We start from the raw sequence: 20,507 nt of genomic DNA, 5'->3' as shown, positions 1-20,507 counted from the left end.
AAGAATACCGATGTCGCTCCCGTCATATGGGAGGGATAGATCCCATCTACATCACTCACATCCCTCTACATAATTCGTTATATACCCAGTAATCGCCTTTATAGTCCACCCAGTTACGGGTGACGTTTGACGAAACTAAAGTACATAATTCCTTATGTAGGGATCCATGGTGACTTCAGGTCTAAGGACTAATAGTCATACTAATAGCCACATGAGAAAGTATATGACACTCATATAATGATCCATGATACTTTCTCATGGCGGGTCATTCAGTATACATTCTCTAATGTATACCCATGTGTCAGCTTGATATCTCTATATCCATGACTTGTGAGATCAAGTCATCGAGCTGACCTACATGCTAGTCTTATTGTATTAACATTGTCCCTGAATGCTAATACTCGACTAGGAATGATTTAGAGTAGTGTTCCCTATATCATCTCACTATCGATTCAACTAATCGATTGATATAGGTATGAACCTTCTACTCAAGGACGCTATTATACTTAGTCTATTTGGCACTAATATAAATAAGTATAATAACCAAACAAATGCCTTTATTAATAAACAAGAATATGATATACATGAGTCCATACAATCATCAAATGATTGGCTCTAGGGCTCTAACTAACAATCTCCCACTAGCACTAGTGCCAATCAAGATAGGCTCTAAGGCCCAAAGACCTAGTGTGACCATCATGCTTCCTCCGTACAAAGCCTTGGTCAAGGGATCTGCGATGTTAGCCTCTGTGGGTACTCGCAAATCTTCACATCTCCTCTATCGATAATCTCGAATGAGATGGAAGCGCCGTAGTATGTGCTTGGTCCATTGGTGTGAGCGAGGTTCCTGCGCTATAGCTCCATTGTTGTCACAATAGAGCTCAACTGGGTCAACGATGTTAGAACCACCCCAAGTTCGTGATGAACTCATGGATCCAAATCGCCTCCTTTCACGCCTCGATGCAAGAATATACATTGTAGAATCACCATCGATCCCGCTTCAACTCTTCCAGTGACGACCACCATTAATGCAAAATACGAACCCGATGCGATCGGTAATCATCCCGATCGGTCGAAGATGGCATCACCGTAACCCTTTACGATTAGCTCATCATTACCTCCATATATCAAGAAATATTTTTAGTCCTTCGTAAGTACTTAAGAATATTCTTGACCGCTATCCAGTGACTTTCACACTGGTATCTGCTCGTCATGCTCAAAGCATACGAGACATCAGGTCGAGTACATAGCATGACGTACATGATAGATCCTATGGCTGAGGCATAAGGGATCTGATCCATGCGGTCTCTCTCCTCTCTAGAAGAAGGACCTTGAGTCTTCGAAAGACTCACGCCATATGACATCGGCAAAAATCCCTTCTTGGAGTTCTGCATGGCAAACCGAAGGAGTACCTTGTCAATATATGTACTTTGACTTAGGCCAAGCAATCTCTTAGATCTATCTCTATAGATCTATATCCCTAGAATGCGGGATGCCTCACCTAAGTCCTTCATTGAGAAGCAACTCCCTAGCTTGGTCTTGACAGACTGAAGCAAAGGGATGTCCTTCCCAATGAGTAGTATGTCATCCACATACAATATGAGGAAGACAACTATATCCCCTACAACCTTCTTGTAGACACAAGGCTCATCTTCGTTCTTGATGAAACCAAACTGTTTGATTGCATCATCGAATTGAAGATTCCAGCTCCGAGAAGCTTGCTTTAGTCCATAAATGGACCTATGCAACATGCATACTCTACTAGTATGTGGATCTACAAAACCCTCAGGTTGTGTCATGTACACATCTTCGAGTAGGTTTCCATTCAGAAACGCGGTTTTGACATCCATCTGCCATATCTCATAGTCATGGTAGGCTGCAATAGCAAGCATGATCCGAATGGACTTAAACATCGCCACTAGAGAAAAGGTTTCATCATAGTCAATACCATGAATCTGCTTGAAACCTTTAGCTACCAAGCGACCCTTATAGATAAGTCCATCCATGTCAGTCTTTCTTTTAAAGACCCACTTACACCCAATGGGTTTTACCCCTTCAGGTGGATCAACCAAAGTCCATACTTGGTTGGTGTACATGGATTCTATCTCGGATCTCATGGCTTCTAGCCATTTCTCAGAATCTGGTCTCATCACAGCTTCTTGATAGGTGGTAGGCTCATCCTCTATGAGCACATTGTCATCATGGTCAGACAAGAGAAATGAGTATCTCTCAGGCTGACGACGTACCCTATCAGACCTGCGAAGAGGTATGTCTACTTGAACTGGTTGTTGTTCCTCAACTCCTTGTGGAACAACATCATCCACAACACTTTGTGGTTCCAGTTCAATTTCCATTGAGGCATCACATATTGTTCGCATCTTGAACTTCTTCAAGATCGAACGCATCCCCACTAGTCTTTCTAGAAACAAAATCCCTTTCTAGAAAGACCCGAGTCTTTGCCACCTTGTCTTGACCGGGAATGTAGAAGTAATATCTCTTAGTTTCTTGGGATATCCGATGAAATAGCACTTGTCGATTTGGGTCCTAACTTGTCTGAGACTTGATGTCTAACGTAAGCCTCACAACCCCAAATCCTCATGAAAGACACACAGGCATTCCACCATATCCTATATGGTGTCTTTATCACGGCCTTTGATTGAACTCGGTTGAGTATGAAAGTCGCTGTGTCTAGAGCATATCCCCATAGATATGTCGGAAGATCTGTGACTCATCATAGATCGTACCATATCTAATAAGGTACGATTCCTCCTTTCGGATACACCATTCCACCGTGGTGTTCCGGGAGGAGTGAGTTGAGATAAAATCCCACACTCGGCTAAGTAGTCACGAACTCATGGCTTAAGTATTCACCACCTCGATCTGATCGAAGTACCTTAATACTCTTGCCAAGCTGGTTCTGTACTTCATTCTTGAATTCTTTGAACTTTTCAAAGGATTCAGACTTATGTGTCATCAAGTACACATAACCGTATCTACTAAAATCATCAGTAAATGTGATGAAGTATCTATAACCGCCTCTAGCAGCAACATTGAAAGGGCCACATACATCACTATGTATGAGTCCTAACAAATCAGTTGCTCTCTCGCCATGCCCACTAAAGGGGGTCTTGGTCATCTTGCCTCGTAGGCATGACTCGCATATCTCATATGATTCTAAATCAAATGAGTCCAGCAAACCATCCTTATGGAGCTGGGATAAGCGCTTGTCATTTATATGACCTAAGCGACAGTGCCAGAGGTATGTTTGGTTCATGTCATTTGACTTGAACCTCTTGGTACTAATGTTATAGATAGGGCTTTCAAGGTCTAGAATATAGAGTCCGTTTATTAGTGGTGCACTACAATAGAACATATCTTTCAAATAAACAGAACAACATTTGTCTTTTATTATAAAAGAGTATCCTTTCTTGTCTAAACAAGAAACTGAAACTATGTTCTTAGTAAGAGCAGGCACATAACAACAATCATCTAAATTTAGTACAAGCCCAGAGGGCAGAGATAGCTGATAAGTTCCTACAACAACAGCAGCAACCCGTGCTCCATTGCCTACTCGTAGGTCTATCTCGCCCTTTGTCAATGCTCTGCTATTTCTCAGTGCTTGTACACTAGTACAAATGTGCGAAGCACATCCGGTACCTAATACCCATGACGAAGAAATAGAGAGGTTGACTTCTATAACATTTATACCTGAAGTAGAAATCTTATTTCTCTTCTTATTAAGATCTTCCAGGTATCCCGTGAAGTTCCTCCTCCAGTGCCCTGCTTGTCCTTGATATAGTTGACGAAGATGTGCAACCATATCGTAAGCACCCATCAACTCATGTTGCTTCTGAAGCTCTGAGTTCATGGTCGCGAGCATTAGACAAGACACATCTAATGCGTCGTCTTGATGCTTCTTGTAAGCATCTTTGTCGGCTCGCGGGGCATTAGCAGGAGGAGCCTCCGGAATGGGCTGCTCCAGAACGTACAGTTTACGTTCTTGGGTGAGAACTATTCTCAGATTTCTGTACCAGTCCAGGAAATTTGCTCCGTTGAGCTTGTCCTTCTTAAGGACAGATCGCAGAGAGAAAATGTTCGTATTTGACGTCATGGTTATCTACAACAAAAATTTGCAGAAAATCATATTCTTTAAAATTCATTTAATTAGGCCTTTAATTAAATGATGCTCCCACTGAATTCTATAATTCTTGTGGGACAAGATCCACATCATACTAACCCTTGAGTTAGCTTTGGCTAATACGCCCAAGGCTTAGTATGATCGGTAGGTAACGATTACCAATTACATCTCTATGCAACTCTTGTTTATAGAATCAATATCCGCATTTATATTAAAACTCGAGTTAGCTTTGGCTAATACGCCCGAGAGTTAATATAGATGTGATTTTGACCTATCTTTTCCAACCGTTGGAATAATGCCTATAGTTGACTCGATCCAACCGAGTAACTATGAATACTCAATCTAATTGAGTTTGTATACCCATGCGTTGATAGGCGGGACCAAGATTGTCCCTCCGTACCCTACCAAGATAATATGTATTGCTCTGCTTTGGCAGATTCAACAATACATGTGATCGAGGTAGTGATAGGTATCACGGCACGGTTAGGCATTTTAGAGTTGGTTCGATCTAGATCTAATCTAATCGAGAAGAATGCATCTTGTGCACGACTTAGATCTAATCTAATCGCAAGGGTGCATCATGTGCACGACTTAGATCTAATCTAATCGTTAAGGCACTAATTAATTAATTAATTATTAAACATGCATCGATACATAATAATTAATTAATTAATCTATTTGTGATTTAGTCATGTCCCTACTACGATCTTCTCAAGCCAATGAGAAGATCGATTGGTCAACCTAGGGTCAACAGCTTCTCCAAGCGCCTCCCTTTGACCACCTTGTGTTGCTCGTGCCCGCCTCGGAACTCCGTCTCGTGTGGACCCTCCACCGCTCCAATTTGTACATTACAATTTGAAACTCGAGTTACATTCGAGTCTAAATCTAATTTACAACAAGAATAAAAGACGAGGCACGACGCGCAGGTCGCAAATAATAAAAATAAATACAACACGCGAAAACACATCACGGCACGCAGGCCGTATTATGAATTACAACACAACCAATCATATTGGGCTTTGGGCCATGACTATCACAAATTAATATATATAATTCAAAATTATATATTTTCATAATTTTCTATAATTTTAAAATAATTTTTACAATTTTTACGAGTAAAATTTCCCGGCGGACCCGTTTAGCGGTTTCGGGCGCAATCGCGGAACGGATCCCCTTGCGGGGCCCAGGGGCATCGCCCCTACCCGCGATCTAACCATCGCGAGGGTTCCTTTGCAATCCAACAGTGCCTAAACCCACTGTCCCAAAACGATTTGGGTCAAGACATTGCCGTTTCGGAAAAATCTTCCCGGCGGGTTCGTTTTTAGCGATTTCGGGTGCGATCGCGGAGCAAATCCCCTTGCGGGGTTAGGGGCAGTACCCCTACCCACGATCTAACCATCGTGAGTTGCTCCTTTGCGATCTAATGGCACCCAAGCCCGCTGTCCCAAATGGATTTGGGGCAAAACGAAGCCGGTTTTGAAAGATCTTTCCGGTAGCCGAAGCCTACAAGTGCCGAGACACTTATGCTTCGCTTCTACGGAAAAATTACCCATAAAATCATAAAAAACTAATTTTTACAGAAAATCACAGAAGGTTTTATTTTTCATAAAAATAAAAACAAACTCGTACAAGCCTTGCACGTGGCTCTGATACCACTGTTGCGTTTTTCCGGCCGCGTCGCGGAAACCCCGAATCGCCCAAGCCACGGATCTCGTGCAAGGTAAAACCGAACGAAAATACGAGTACGAGTTTGAAAACTTTAATCTGCAGTAGATCTACATAAGAATAAACCATTTATACCTTTGATGCGATGCCCTTCGCGTTCCCGCTCGTCCAAATGATGCCGGATCTCAAGACCGTCAAGCGCCGGTCCTCTAGAAGTATCCACACGGACACACTAGATGGAGATGACCAAAAACCAAGGTGTGCTAGCACCTATGTGGTTCGGCCAAGGGAGGAGAGGGAGAGGGAGAGCTTGAGAGGGAGAAGGAGGAAGATGCACACAAGTGAATGAAAAATGAATTTCATCACCCAAAAACCAAGTGGCCGGCCACTTTCAAAATTCACATTAATTGCATTAATTGCAATTAATATGAAACCATAAAATCACATTAATTGCATTAATTGCAATTAATATGAAACCATTAAGAGAGTGGCTTTGTCACTTCCATGAGGTGGCACCCATGATGATGTGGAACATCATTATTGGTCCACCTAATGCCAACTCACCAATGAGGTGGCAAAAGGTCAAGTCAAAATTGACCTTTGGTCTTCCTTCTCAAGTCAAGTCAAACTTGACTCAATCTCTACCATGGTGGATCTAATCCAACCATTTGATTCGAGCCAACTTAATATAATGAATCTAATTCATTAAATTAAATTGATTCAATGAGTCAAAATCTAAATTAGACTCATTTAACACATGAATCAACTTGAGTCGAACTCAAGTTAGCCCAATTAGGATTACTCTTAATCCAATTTGATTCATCAAATGAATATAATCCTCTTGGTTTATCATATGAACCTAATCTCCACCTAATTGTCCTAAGTGTGTGACCCTATAGGTTCTTGTAACGTTGGCAATGCCCTAAACCCATTTAGGAGCATAAGTAATGAGCGGTATCTAGCAACACATCATTACTACCCAAGTTACAAGAATGTCGAGATCCGACATCACCTTGTAACTACCAATTGTGACTACTCACAAAATAATGACAAGTGTCCTTCTATCCTAGACATCTAGATTGATCAATGTGAGGCATAGACCGTGTCATCCTCTAATCAATCTAAATCTTGAACTCCAAGTAGACTCACTCGATCAAATGAGCTCAACATCTAATGTTGACTCATTTGGGCATGGCCACGCACTTAGTGGTCTCACTCTATCAAGAATACCGATGTCGCTCCCGTCATATGGGAGGAATAGATCCCATCTACATCACTCACATCCCTCTACATAATTCGTTATATACCCAGTAATCGCCTTTATAGTTACGGGTGACGTTTGACGAAACTAAAGTACATAACTCCTTATGTAGGGATCCATGGTGACTTCAGGTCTAAGGACTAATAGTCATACTAATAGCCACATGAGAAAGTATATGACACTCATATAACGATCCATGATACTTTCTCATGGCGGGTCATTTAGTATACATTCTCTAATGTATACCCATGTGTCAGCTTGATATCTCTATATCCATGACTTGTGAGATCAAGTCATCGAGCTGACCTACATGCTAGTCTTATTGTATTAACATTGTCCCTGAATGCTAATACTCGACTAGGAATGATTTAGAGTAGTGTTCCCTATATCATCTCACTATCGATTCAACTAATCGATTGATATAGGTATGAACCTTCTACTCAAGGACGCTATTATACTTAGTCTATTTGGCACTAATATAAATAAGTATAATAACCAAACAAATGCCTTTATTAATAAACAAGAATATGATATACATGAGTCCATACAATCATCAAATGATTGGCTCTAGGGCTCTAACTAACAACGAGTTGCGGTGAGGGTCCTATCTTTCACCCTAGGATGGCTAGAAGGTCGATCGGGAGTTATCTTACTGAAAGTACCAGATCTGGCTATGCGAACCGGGCTGAGGAAACTCGACCAGTTGGGGGAGGTCAGGCATCACTCCAAGCTACATCTTATGTATTAGGTCCAAGAACCTGCTCCGTCCTTACCCGACTGGGATTATGCAGCTGGTGACTTGAGGTGGTCTAACTCATTCTTTCTCCTAACTGTTGACCGTTACCTTTTGACTTTTGATTGTCACGTCTCCTTGACTTCTAACTGTCTGATTTTATCGAGCCCTACCTTTATGCACTGTATCACCCTGCTTGGAGACTAGCACGACGTTGACCAACCAGTTTGGAAATTATACCTCTCGGATGTGACCAGTTTCTAGTAACTTTTCTATCTCCGTTTAGATGATCTTATTATACTTTGAGCTGAAGTCTCTCTTCCTCTGTTTAACCGGCCGAGCGTCCAATCGGGCGTGAAGCTCGTGCTGAGCCATGCTTGGCGAGATGCCTGAGAATTCATGTGTCGACCAGGCGAACACATCATGTTTCACCTAAGGCAGACGACTAGCTCTTCTTTCTTCTCATAGTGGCTTCTGACTGACTATGATGGATCTGAACCTCCTCCTTTTCCTCATAGACCAACACGGGAGGTTCCTCCATGATGGTATTCGCCTCTAACCACTGAATCTTCCGCGCAGCCTTCACCTATGTTTTGACCATCTCGACGTAGCACCGTCGAGCAGCCAATTGGTCACCCTTGGCTTCTCCCACCTCATTGTCCATCAAAAACTTTATTTTTTCGTAGAAGGTAGATACCACAGCTCGGAACTCATTAAACATTGGTCGACCCAATATGACATTGTAGGCAGATGGTACATCAATCATAATAAAATTTATGGTCCTGGTCCTCTTGAGAGGTTCCTCTTCGAGTGATATGACCAGCTAAGCCTGGCCGATTGGTAATACTTCATTGTCTATGAACCCATATAGCGAGGTTGTCATGGGCTGCAACTCGCTCTGATCGATTTGCAATTGGTCGAAGGCCTTCTTAAAGATTATATTCACCGAGTTACTTGTATCAACAAAAATTCGGTGAATAGTAGAGTTAGCTATTACTGCTCAAATGATCAAGGCGTCGTCATGAGGGATCTCAACTCATTCTAGATCTCGAGGGCTAAAATTGATATCTGGTCTCTCAGCCTTCTCTTTGCTGCATTCTACAGCATGTATCTCCAGTCGTCAGGCATGCAACTTCCTTGCTTGATTGGAATCGTCGTTGATTGGCCCACTGACGATCATTTCGATTTCACCTTGAACGGCGTTGCTTCGGTTTTCCTCCTCCCGAGCAGATGGTCTGTTCTGCTCAATAAAAACTTGGGCAGGACTTGTGTTATTTCTCTGTTGAGGTTGATGATGGTGTTGTTCGTCCACTAGTCTGTCTTCTTCTTTTCGCCCGTCCGACAGGTGTCGATGTCGTCGCTTGGGAGTTGGTGAGCGATGACGGTATCCTGGTGGAGCCAATCAGCTGAAAATCGACCTCAAGTCATAGCAATCCTGAGTATTGTACGTCGTCAATTGATGGAATGAGTAAAACAATGACATCCAAGTTTTGCCTTTTGTAGCTTTAGGTCGGCCTGCTGCTATATGCTGCACGACATGTGTTCTTAGCTCCTGTTACGACTATGCTACTCCCGATCTAGGGCCTTTTGGTAGTTGATGATTGGTGGTCTGCCGTCGTTCCGGGGGGGGCAGTATGCTCGGCAGCCACTTATTTTCTTCTCATCGCTTGACCTTCTTTCATGTTTATATATTCGGTGGCACGCCTGAGTAAGTGGTCGAAGTCTTTTAGGGGCCTCCGGATGAGTGAGTGGAAGAATTCCCCTTCGGTAAGCCTCTGGGAGAAGACACTTACCAATATCTCCGAGGAGACCGATGGAATCTCCATGGCCACCTGGTTGAACCGCTTGATGTACTCTCTTAATACCTCCTTGGGCCCCTGCTTCACAGCGAACAGATTAACACTTGTCTTCTGATAGCAGTGACTGCTAGTGAAGTGGTGCAAGAACACCACTCGGAAGTCTTTGAATCTGTAAATTGTTCCGCTCGGCAATCGTCTAAACCATCGTTGCGCTGATCCAGACAAGGTGGTGAGCAAGACTAGGCATTTCACTCCGTTGGTGTAGTGATGGAGTGTGATCGTTTTATCAAACTTGACCAGGTGGTCATTCGGATCGGTCATTCCATTGTATTCCCCGATCGTCAATGTTATATAATGTCGGGGTACTAGGTCATCCAGAATACCCTGAGAGAACTGTCAGTTGATCAGTTCAGGTGAATCATCGTTTCTTGGTGCCTTTCCTTTCCGCACATCCTGAACAGGCGCGCCGTCCGAAGAGGATCCTGGCTCCCTGTCTGCTTGGCCTTGTTCCTCCGATGGAGTCTGGAATAACGCCCGATGAAATGGGATCGACGCATTGGGCGCGTCCCTGTATGTGACGGTCGGGTTCTTATTTTGTCCCCGAATGGAGACATGATCTGCTTGGTCTCTGTTTCTGGCCTACTTCCCCGCTGCTGATGTCGCGGGTTCATGTACCTGGCGTTCGGCCATCGTCTGCTGTTGTTGTTGCTCCACCATCTTAGATGCCATGGATTGTATCAACATATCCAATTCCTCTTACGTCAATGTCACCGTCGTGAGTCGTCCAGCGTCCTCCATTTCTGCGTTTCGGATACAGGTTACATTCCCACAGATGACGTCAATATGATCCTATCAGAAAATTGTGAAGAAGGCTAGTTAGGGATGTGGCTTTTGAGTTGACCGTGTGTAGACTTCACTCCGCTTTACAACACAAGAAACATCAGTATCGGACTAGGGAAGGGGTCCCGACATTGACCCTCCGACGCTCAAGTCAGTCATTGAAAGAAGAAAACGGAGCAACAGTAAGCACAAGCATGAATAGTGAATAACACGTACATCTACTGGTGCATGGACCCCTTTTATATAACGCCCCAGTGGGCGACGTGCATGCGCCTCAAGGCGCGGGTATGCTTTCCTAACCGTCCTATGAAAGGATATGTCAGAAAAGTGTCTCTGACACCATATCTTAACAAGGCATGTAAATCTCTGATGAGACAGTAGAAGCTTCCGTCGTACGATCCGCATGTTGATCATATCATGTTGTCAGGGGCATTACCTCCCAAAGGGATATTAAGAGATACAGTAATGGTCCCACTGTTCGGTCGAGCGAGGTAGTCGCTCGGCTAGGACTCCTCCGCTCGGTCGATCTCTGCTGATTTTCCTACAGTGACTTGGTTCGGTAGATTATTTTCGCCCGACCGGACAAGTGCTCCGGCCGTCTTAATGTTCCTCCGCTCTGTAATGAACATATGATGTTCTTGCTATAGTGCTCTTGGCTGTATATGCGTTCTACTCGAACAAGTCATTTGTCGATCGAACACTTCATGCCCGATTAGCAACTAATAGACCTCCGCTCGATCCATTTTTAATGAGCCCATTAATTCTATGACATTAATCGTCTTGATTTTGACCATCACGTTAATTATTATCTTCACCCTCGACCGTACTTGATGCCCCTTTTTCACCTCACCCTTGACCATACTTGATGCCCCTTTTTCACCGCATCAAACCGTTTCCCTAAACCAGTAAACCCTACAAATAATTTTTTTTAAAAAAAAACACACAATTGAAAACTTAAAGAGTCAAATTTTAATGATCATCAAACTAAAAATCAACACAAAACTTTTCAGAAACAGGGCCAGAAAACAGAGACCGAAAGCTCAGATCACCTCGTCAACAATCGCCATGGCCGCCAACCTTGCAATCCACTACCTCCCTAACTAAACCACCACCATCGACTTCTCTCCTATAAAACTCCATCTCCCTCCTCCCCCCTGCACCACTTCACTTCATCTGCTTCTTCTTCCACTCTGACCCAACATTCCAAAACAGAGCACTAACAATGGCGTCGGCATCCTCCTCATTCGAGCTCTTCTTCCACCTCCTCCCCCTCCTCTTACTTTCTACCATGAAGACGACAACCATGGCGGCCTTTGAAGACTTCACTTCCTTCGTCTACGTTGGTTGCTCGCAGAACAGGTACACCCTCGGCTCCCCCTACCAACTCAACGTCGACTCCCTACTCACCACTCTCGTCAACGCCGCCACTTTCTCCTCCTACCACGACTCCACCTCCGCCGCTGCATCCGCTACCACCCCCTCCTACGGCCTCTTCCAGTGCCGCGCCGACCTCCCCGTCCCCGACTGCGCCGCATGCGTCCGCTCCGCCCTCGACCGCCTCTCCTCCCTCTGCCCCTCCTCCTCCGGCGCCGGAGTCCAGCTCAAGGGCTGCTTCCTCCGCTACGCCAACGACTCCTTCCTCGGCAAGCCCGACACGGGGCTCGTCTACAAGAAGTGCGGCGCCGCCACCGCCTCGGCTGAGGTCGCCGGCATGCGCGACGCCGCGCTAAGCGCGCTCGCAGGCGGCGGGGGGATGGGGGAGTACAGGGTGGGGGCGTCGGGGCGGGTGCAGGCGTTGGCGCAGTGCGTAGGCGACCAGGACGGCAAGCAGTGCGGGGACTGCGTGGCGTCGGCTGTGGAGCAGGTCAAGGACGGGTGCGGAGCGGCCGACGCCGGAGACGTTTACCTCGGCAAATGCTACGTCAGCTATTGGTCCACCGGAGCTTACGCCTTGGCCAGTCCCGGCCACTACCACGGTAAGCCGCCGCCCTCTGCCATATCTTTTTTGCCCTTTATTTTATGCGGATAGTTTTTATTAATTTCTATGCGCCTTTGATTGATGATTACACAAGACTGAATGAACAGAATATCCTTGTGTGAAGAATATCTTAAATAACATACATTTAATACTAACCAATGTAGTTTATTAGTACTTATAAATAAAGCTCACGACAATTCATAAATCAACTTGATGCACTGTGAAATCATCTGTGAATCGACTTCACAAATGATTGTGAGTTTAGAGGCAAGAGTCTTAAAAGAGTGAGACCAAAAGAATGAATAGGTTTAGTGTGTTAGAAAGGGTCACTAAGCTCCATGAATGCAACATAGATAGTGTTGAAATTGACTACTCTAAAACGAAGATAATAGACCTATGCTCACATAAGTTGTGGGAATGACTTTCACTTATTTGAAAAAATTTAGAAAAATATTTTTTTCAAGAAGCTTAACTAGCAAGCTAGGTCTAGCAAGTAATGCCAAGCATGGCCATGAACTTTGCTTTTGAATCAAGAATATACTAGTAAGCTAGGTCTTTTGCAAGTGGCCAACTTTTCCATAATGTTCTCCTTTCTCTATCTTTTTTTGCTTATAATGTTAACTTTACTTCTAAAAAGTTAAAGCCAAAAATAAAAGATCAAATGAAAAGCAACTTTTTTTTTCTTTTCCACTTGTCAGTCTCTATAAATTCTCTTTTTTTATATACTTTTCAGTAAATCAATGAGATTATTTTACTGATTAATTAACTAAATTACAGGTGATCATGTGAGTGGACGAACCATAGCAATTGTTCTTGCTATCACCATTGCAGTTGTTGTTGGGATCATCTTCTTATCAGTCATGCGAAGAAGTGGAAAGTAATTTTGAATTATTGTCCTGTAAACCTGTTTTATTAATTTAATTAATTCTGAACACAAAAAGGCTTTTTTATTTTAATTAGCTTATCAATGTATTGCTTTAATTGACTTTTTGAATGATAAGGCAAAGTGCTTGTTGCTTTCTCTCTCCTTTTTTTTGAATTGGCTAATTTAATTATTATTTATTATTTTTCTAAAATAAAAATTATAAAGATGCTGTTGGTTCCTCAAAACAACTGAAAAAGCTGCTATAACTTGAATTGAGTTTAAGATATTAAAGAGGTCAATCTTCATCTTTATGTTCAAGTGGTTTCCCTTCCTGACTTCAAGTGCACTGGGCAGAGTCTACCATAAGTAGTTATTCTATGATTGTCGATATACTATTTAATTTTATTTAATATCCTCCACAAATAATTATATATTCTTATTTAGGTGAAATAATATTTACAACATGCACCTCTTTCTTGTAAACTTCTTTTTCTCGTTTACAATGCAGATCACCACATTGTCACAAGGGGAAAACACAGGAACAATGTGTCAATGTTAGGGATAAAACATGAGAAATAACTACCCATCATGACTTCAATACTCTTTCACCCAAAGTAATCATCCAGAGAAACATAGTGAGGAATAGGTTTCAGTTAAAACAAATAAATAGAGAGACAGTAGATGTTGCTATTCTTCTATTCAAACATACTTAAGTGATAGGACGGTATTCGGAGCAATTTATTCTTATCACTTGTGTCGCAAACGGGGAATACCTCTCATGGTCAATGCCAAACAAAACTTATGCCTTAGGAACGTGAAAGGACCCCTTTGGAGCTGTAAACATAAAATTTGAAAGGACAAACCAACAAATTAATTATAGAAGAAGAGTTTGTTCAAAGCCATAGAGTAAAACAAATATTCTTTTAAGATTATGAGATCACAATTTAAAAGATATTCTACGTTCCTTTTTGTAATGAAACATAGGAGTAATTAGTCTATTTCCATCCAAACATATAATTATATAATTCTTATTTAAGAACTAACCTCGGGACACTCCCTCCTCGACGCAAGTCATATTCTACTGCTTGACGAAGAGCTCTTGCAAAAGCCTTAAAAGTAGCTTCAATAATATGGTGAGAATTTTTACCAGCAAGCTGCAAAAACAAATTATATTAAGTGCATAAAATAAGTACAAATACTGATAAAAATCAAACCATTAATGCATATCCAAATTTAAAACATTTATGATAAATAAAATACATACTAAGAAAAAAATTGGAGATAAATTAACAGAAGCATAAATAATAGTCATACTATTATTGTTATCCCAAATTTGAAACATTTATGACAAATAAAATAAATAAATAACTTATCTAAATAGATATTAAGAAGAGAGTTAAATGATAATTTGTGATACCTGACGAATATGGAGGGTCATCCCAGAAGTGTTCACGAGTGATTGAAAGAAGTGCTCCACTAGCTAATTGAATTTCCAATTGCATGTTAACCGATTAGAGCATTGAATAGAACAAGAAGATCGTTTCGCTGTACTATATTGAAGTAAACAAACTTAGTTTTGGCAAAATAAACAAACTGACATGAATAAACCAAGTATTATATGAAATAAAAAATATAAAAGCAACAATATCTACTACAATGCTTCCACCTGAAAAAACATCTTAACTTGCAAAAGAAGTATAAATTTGACAGGGGTTTTTGATAAATAAGTTTCATAGGCTAATATGTGTCATTTGGAAACAAGCATTGGTCTCAGCTGTTATATTGATGCAGTCATAATCTATGTATCACTGGAAATTCAAGCAAGTGGGAATTTCTGAAAAATTCCAATTCATGAGACAGGGTAGTAGATTTGATTGGACAAGCAGACATTTTATCACATGAGCAACATAAAATCAGGTTATGTTGCTCATGTGAACCTTTCAATCAGAATATCTGGTAAAAACGAACAGAATAAAATGAACCTTTAGATCTATTTTCTCCGGATCCTCTTCAATCTTAAACAAATTTTTGACAAAAAAAAGTTAAGGAAAATTAGGGTTTCAAATTTTAAGTGTGTAGATCTTGTAATACTTTATTATTATGTTTTTACAAGTCCAACAATTAGATCAATTAGATTGTGCTTTATTTTTAAGAGAACAGATTGTTTTATACCTTGTTTTAGGAGATATGATTTTTGTTGGGCCTATAAAAGAAACCAGACCCTTTCATCTTAGATTATCTGAATTTAATAATGGGTTTTTCCTCCTTCGTGCTATGTCAAATGGTAGCACAATGAAAAATCATTTCTACAAAAGTTGAGAATGGTTGAGTTTAATAAGCAAGAAAACTTTGAAAAACAAACAATTATTAGTTGAAAAAGTATATTAAAAATACCTGTGTGTCATATGTTCCAACTCTTTCAGTTGGGATGGTTAAATCACAACTCAAGTGAGGACGACCGGATAAATCCTGATTGACCAACCATGGATAGATCAACAATTAAAAGCAGGAAACATTATATTTTTTATTCATATCAATGTAATAAAAAAAAATATACTGTGTGTGGGTTCTTAATAGATAAAAAAACACCAAAAGATTCAAAGGTACAATAGTGGTCCATATAGAAGAGAACAAAGAAATATTTGGCTTGGATCATAGAAAAAGGAAAAGAGAATTCATAACAGACATGACTGTGCTGCGAAACTAATAGTCAGCACAATTTATTTATCTTGAAACTAGAATAAAAATCTTTCTAAGATGACTATGCTGCAGAACTAATAGTCTATTAAATACTAAATAGCAATACATTGAATAACTATATTGCATATACTTATTTAACTATAATGGTGTCAAAATTTTACACCATAAATTAGAGAATCATGCAAACTACCATCTACCTCAATTATAATAATACCTTGCGATAAAGCTTATTTTTAAGGCATTACCAAACCATGAAATAAAGTATATTCCAATCACAGTTTAAAATTTCGAGTTGTATCGATGTTTCGATTTATGATCCATTTTCGGTATTGTGACAATATGATTTTGATATTTTTAAATATATAATATATTAATTAAGAATACAATTTTTAACCTAAATATTTTTTTTAAAAAAATATTTTTTTAAAAAAAAAAAAAATTGGATTGCAACACCCCCGTGACCCCACGGAGGTCGTCGCGGGATCACGGCAGCCTCTGCTTGGTATGATGGAACAACAAATTCAGCCCGTTTCCCCTAGCACACTACTAAATTTTAAACCATGATTCAAATACCCTATTTTGCAAAGCAGTACTCTAATACACATAAAATCTCATTGATCTTGAATAACCTGTAAAATAAATAAGTCAATGTGCAAGAATATACCAATATCACTTCGACAGCAGCTTCATCAAGCGGTACAGCAATATGCCCAAATCTACAAATTCCCTTCCTGTCTCCAAGTGCCTGAAGTAGCGCCTATGACAACAATATGCATATTCAATCACTCGAGAATGATATAGAAGAAAATTGTAGAGCTCTAAGAATTTAGTGATAAAAATTTGTTCATCATTCTAACCGTTCCAATTGCAAGAGCAACATCTTCGTTTGTATGGTGGTCATCAATATGGATGTCACCTGTAGCCCTTACATGCACATCGAATAATCCATGTGATGCTAGTTGCTGCAATTAATTTGTATACGTGGTGAACAAAAAGGGGAACCGAGCTAATCAAAGTGATCTTCAAATCTACTTTACATTACTGAACAGTGAGATATTATTATAAGAATGATAATGAAGATTGACAAGTTCATGAAACAGAATTAGCATTGCCCTTTTAATACATCTATTGTTTGCCACAACATCAGAAACAGGTCAAAACTAAGTATAAAATCTCCAATGAATCTTGGTTTAACATGTGTATAGTCATATCAATATTTTTGTGTAGTCTATCACAAACAGGTTTTATACAACTCACAAATAAATGCTCCTCTTACTATGCGTATATACTAAATGATCAGAAATTTTTGCATTGGTTATCTTATGTTAATATATCACATTAACATTAGACAGTAAGAAATGCTTACATCCAACATGTGATCCAAAAAAGGAATCCCAGTACTACATTCACTGACACCTGAGCCATCCAAGTTTATATTTACATGTACGTTAGTCTCCTTGGTAATTCTTTTGATTTCCCCAATCCGATCTGCTGCAAATGCCGACCACTTATTGAGTAAAAACAAAATCACACATGAAAAAAAAAAATTGACTCCATGCTCGATCCAGGAACGCCGTTCTGAGATATAATAAAACCAGATGATTTTGAGGCCGCCACGCCAGGAACGCCGCCGTTGTGTTGCGATGAGGGAGTAGCCATCGGAGACGATGCCCGCCAGGAGAGACGCGAAGAGTAGAATCGATGAAGTGTCGTCGGATTGAGAAGCCCCGACCGGCGTGTGGGAAAAAACCTAACGCTATTTATGGTTGGGATGAGAGGGGACGAGAGAAGGGAATTAGGGCTCAGCAGAGGCATGGCCTGCGTCGGCTGGAACAACTGCGGCTGACTGTTCGATTTATTAGCATCCAGTAGGGTGGGTATATTTGGAGGATAATATCCCCAGGAAGCGAATCCACGGAGTTTGATAGTAAAATTTGGGATATTTTAAAAAACTGAGGTATTTAATTGATAATGTGGATGTGAAATTATAAATATAAATATTCGTGAGAAATACTGAGAATGCTCTTAGAGCGTTCATAGGAGACGATATTAGAGGAGATATTTTTATAAATATTTTTAAAAGAGATATCATGGAGAAGATTTGAAATTATAGGTATATGGCTCTGTTTAATAGTAGAGGTGATAGGATTAGAAATGAGTTGATAGAATAGGATTAGAGGTAGAATTAATAATCACTTCTCATGTCTAGGGATTATGAATCCCACTCCCAATCCATCCTAATCCTACTCCTAACTCATCCTACCAAACAACATATTATTTACTTTTTGAAAACATAATGTTAATCCTACCACTCCTACCAAACGGGGCCATAGGATTTTACTCGGATGATTGTAGAGATATTTTTCTAAATATATTAAGGAGAAGATCTACGGGTATAGAGTTAATTATACACTGTGATTTCTCTCCTTTTTATTTATTTTTAAAAATAAAATAAAAAATATATTTAATGTAGAATTTGAAATATTTAATAGTGAAATATTTAATAAGTGACCCATAAATATTTAATTTGTGGAATATTTGATTATTAAATTTAGGATATTCAAAAAATGAGATATTTAATTGATGATATTAATATGAGGAACATAAATATTTGAGAAAAAATACTGTATATTCTTAGAGCAGAGAATATTTGGAGGGATATTTTCCTATCTTACATCTCAAATATCCCTATTGTAAGAGGATATTATGAGATATTTAATAGGTTGGCTATATAAATATTTGATCTGTGGATATTTAATTGTGGAAGATAATGTGGATATGGTACCATAAATATAGAAAAATAATTTACTCTTAGAAAGAGGATGTCAAAACAGTGTAGGCACAGCCCGGCCCAACTCAGTACAATATGGATTGTGGTCAACAAAGCCACGTTAGGTTAGGCTTGGTCTTTCCCTTAGATTGGGCTAGAACCACGTCATGCCTCTGCTATTGATAGATATAAATAAATAAAGTAACTAACCCTTTGAATAATTACCCCTTGAATAATTATGAATATAAGGTTCATATTCTGTTGGTGCAGCGGAGATCGACAAGAAGGGGATAAATTATTTGAAAGAATAAAAGTATACCCTCCTCGTCTTTCAACTCAAACAGATAGCAACAATAATAAAAATAAAAAGTAGAAATAGAAGAGAGACAAACTTTTAACTTGGTTATAACCCAGGGGGTTGTTAATCCAAAGCGGTCGGAAATCACACTAGCAGAGTCTCCTTCACTGTAGGCGGAGAAGCCTTTTTTACACACTTAGAGCGCTCACTAGTTGCTAGGAATGAATACAGAGTTGATTACTGAGTTGATTCCTAATTCCTAGCTCCAGGGGTTTTTATATAGCCTTTGGAAATCTTATCTCGGAGGTCCAAGGCGCCTCCAACTGAGGTCCAAAGTGCCTCCATCGAGTAGGTGGATAAAACTTTATCCGCAGCGCAAACGATCAGTTTGACCAACTCAAGGCGCCTTCAATGAGTCATGAAGGTGCCTTCAATGAGTCATGAAGGTGCCTTCAACGAGCCCATGAAGGGGCCTCCATGCTTTGTTCAAGGCGCCTTGAGCTTGACTTCCAGCTCGCTGTTTCCTTCGCTTTGACATCCGAAGCTCCGTTCTTTTAGGTGATTGCGGCCAACCGGAATAGGACTCACCTGAACCCAATTCCCGGCCTTCTCCTCGAGCAGCCTTCCTCCCCGGCTTAACGTCCCTCGAACGTCGCACACGTTCTTCTCGCCCACCGGAGTACTCTTCCGCAGCTCTCTCGTCCTTCGGACGCACCAAGCATGTTGGCTCCCTTCCCGTATCGTCCTTCTCACTAGCCGCGTCTTCTGCTCGACTTCCTGCACTCCTAAGCTCCTGCACACTCAGACACAGAGATCAAACACAAAGCATGACCTAACCAACTTGGTTGATCACATCAAAACAACCACGGGGTTCAACAATCTCCCCCTTTTTGATGTGCATCAACCTAAGTTCAAGTTAGGGTATAAGTAAACAAACAGAAATTTTAAAGGAAATTACTAAACTAACATGTTAAGCATAAATTTGTAATAAATAAAATTGTAACCATTTAATTAAGAGTTTAAACAAAATTTTTCAAAAATATTTTTAAAACTCAGAGTTTTTCAAAAAAAAATCTCTCCCCATAAACTTGTACCTTTCTCTTCCCCTTTGATCACAGCAAAAATAGGGTAATAATAAGATAATATGATATTTAGCAAATTTTTAGTATTTTCCAAGTAAAATATTTCTAACTCAGAGTTAAATGACTTTTCAGAATTTTGAAAAAAAAATTCTAAGTAAAATGACTTTAAAAAAATCTAAGTAAAAAAAATTTGAAGATTTTCAAAGACAATACAACAACAACAACAACAACAACCAAGCCTTTTCCCACTAGGTGGGGTCGGCTATATGAATCCTTTTACGCCATTGAACTCTATCTCCTATTATATCATCATCTATATTTAAATAAATTTTATCTTGTTTTATTGTTGCTAACCAAGTCTTTTTTGGTCTTCCTCTT

At 40.2% G+C, this 20,507-nt stretch overlaps 2 protein-coding genes across 5 annotated transcripts; one reads left to right on the top strand and one right to left on the bottom strand.

Moving 5' to 3' along the window:
* Positions 1-11,438: 11,438 nt before the first annotated feature.
* LOC121990221 (plasmodesmata-located protein 7-like) lies at positions 11,439-13,437 on the top strand. The gene is made up of 2 exons (XM_042544403.1): positions 11,439-12,412; positions 13,192-13,437. The coding sequence occupies exons 1-2, from the start codon at positions 11,659-11,661 to the stop codon at positions 13,293-13,295; spliced, it is 858 nt and encodes a 285-aa protein (XP_042400337.1). The 5' UTR covers positions 11,439-11,658; the 3' UTR covers positions 13,296-13,437.
* Positions 13,438-13,868: 431 nt separating this feature from the next.
* LOC121992526 (imidazoleglycerol-phosphate dehydratase 1, chloroplastic-like) lies at positions 13,869-17,860 on the bottom strand. Of its 4 annotated transcripts, none has more exons than XM_042546978.1 (8): positions 17,575-17,859; positions 17,346-17,470; positions 16,837-16,941; positions 16,644-16,736; positions 15,674-15,748; positions 14,697-14,759; positions 14,324-14,433; positions 13,869-14,113 (listed from the first exon to the last, which is right to left on the bottom strand). In XM_042546978.1, exons 1-8 carry the CDS (start codon positions 17,792-17,794, stop codon positions 14,086-14,088), a joined length of 819 nt encoding a protein of 272 aa, XP_042402912.1. In that variant the 5' UTR covers positions 17,795-17,859; the 3' UTR covers positions 13,869-14,085. The 4 variants fall into 4 exon arrangements, with proteins under 4 accessions (XP_042402912.1, XP_042402913.1, XP_042402915.1 ...); XM_042546979.1 differs by having other exon boundaries at positions 17,346-17,467; XM_042546981.1 differs by lacking the exons at positions 13,869-14,113; positions 14,324-14,433 and having other exon boundaries at positions 14,698-14,829; positions 17,575-17,860.
* Between the last annotated feature and the right edge of the window lie 2,647 nt (positions 17,861-20,507).

Source organism: Zingiber officinale, chromosome 6B (assembly GCF_018446385.1).
Source record: "Zingiber officinale cultivar Zhangliang chromosome 6B, Zo_v1.1, whole genome shotgun sequence".
Classification (NCBI taxonomy): domain Eukaryota; kingdom Viridiplantae; phylum Streptophyta; class Magnoliopsida; order Zingiberales; family Zingiberaceae; genus Zingiber; species Zingiber officinale.
This window is presented reverse-complemented; position numbering and strand designations above follow the sequence as displayed.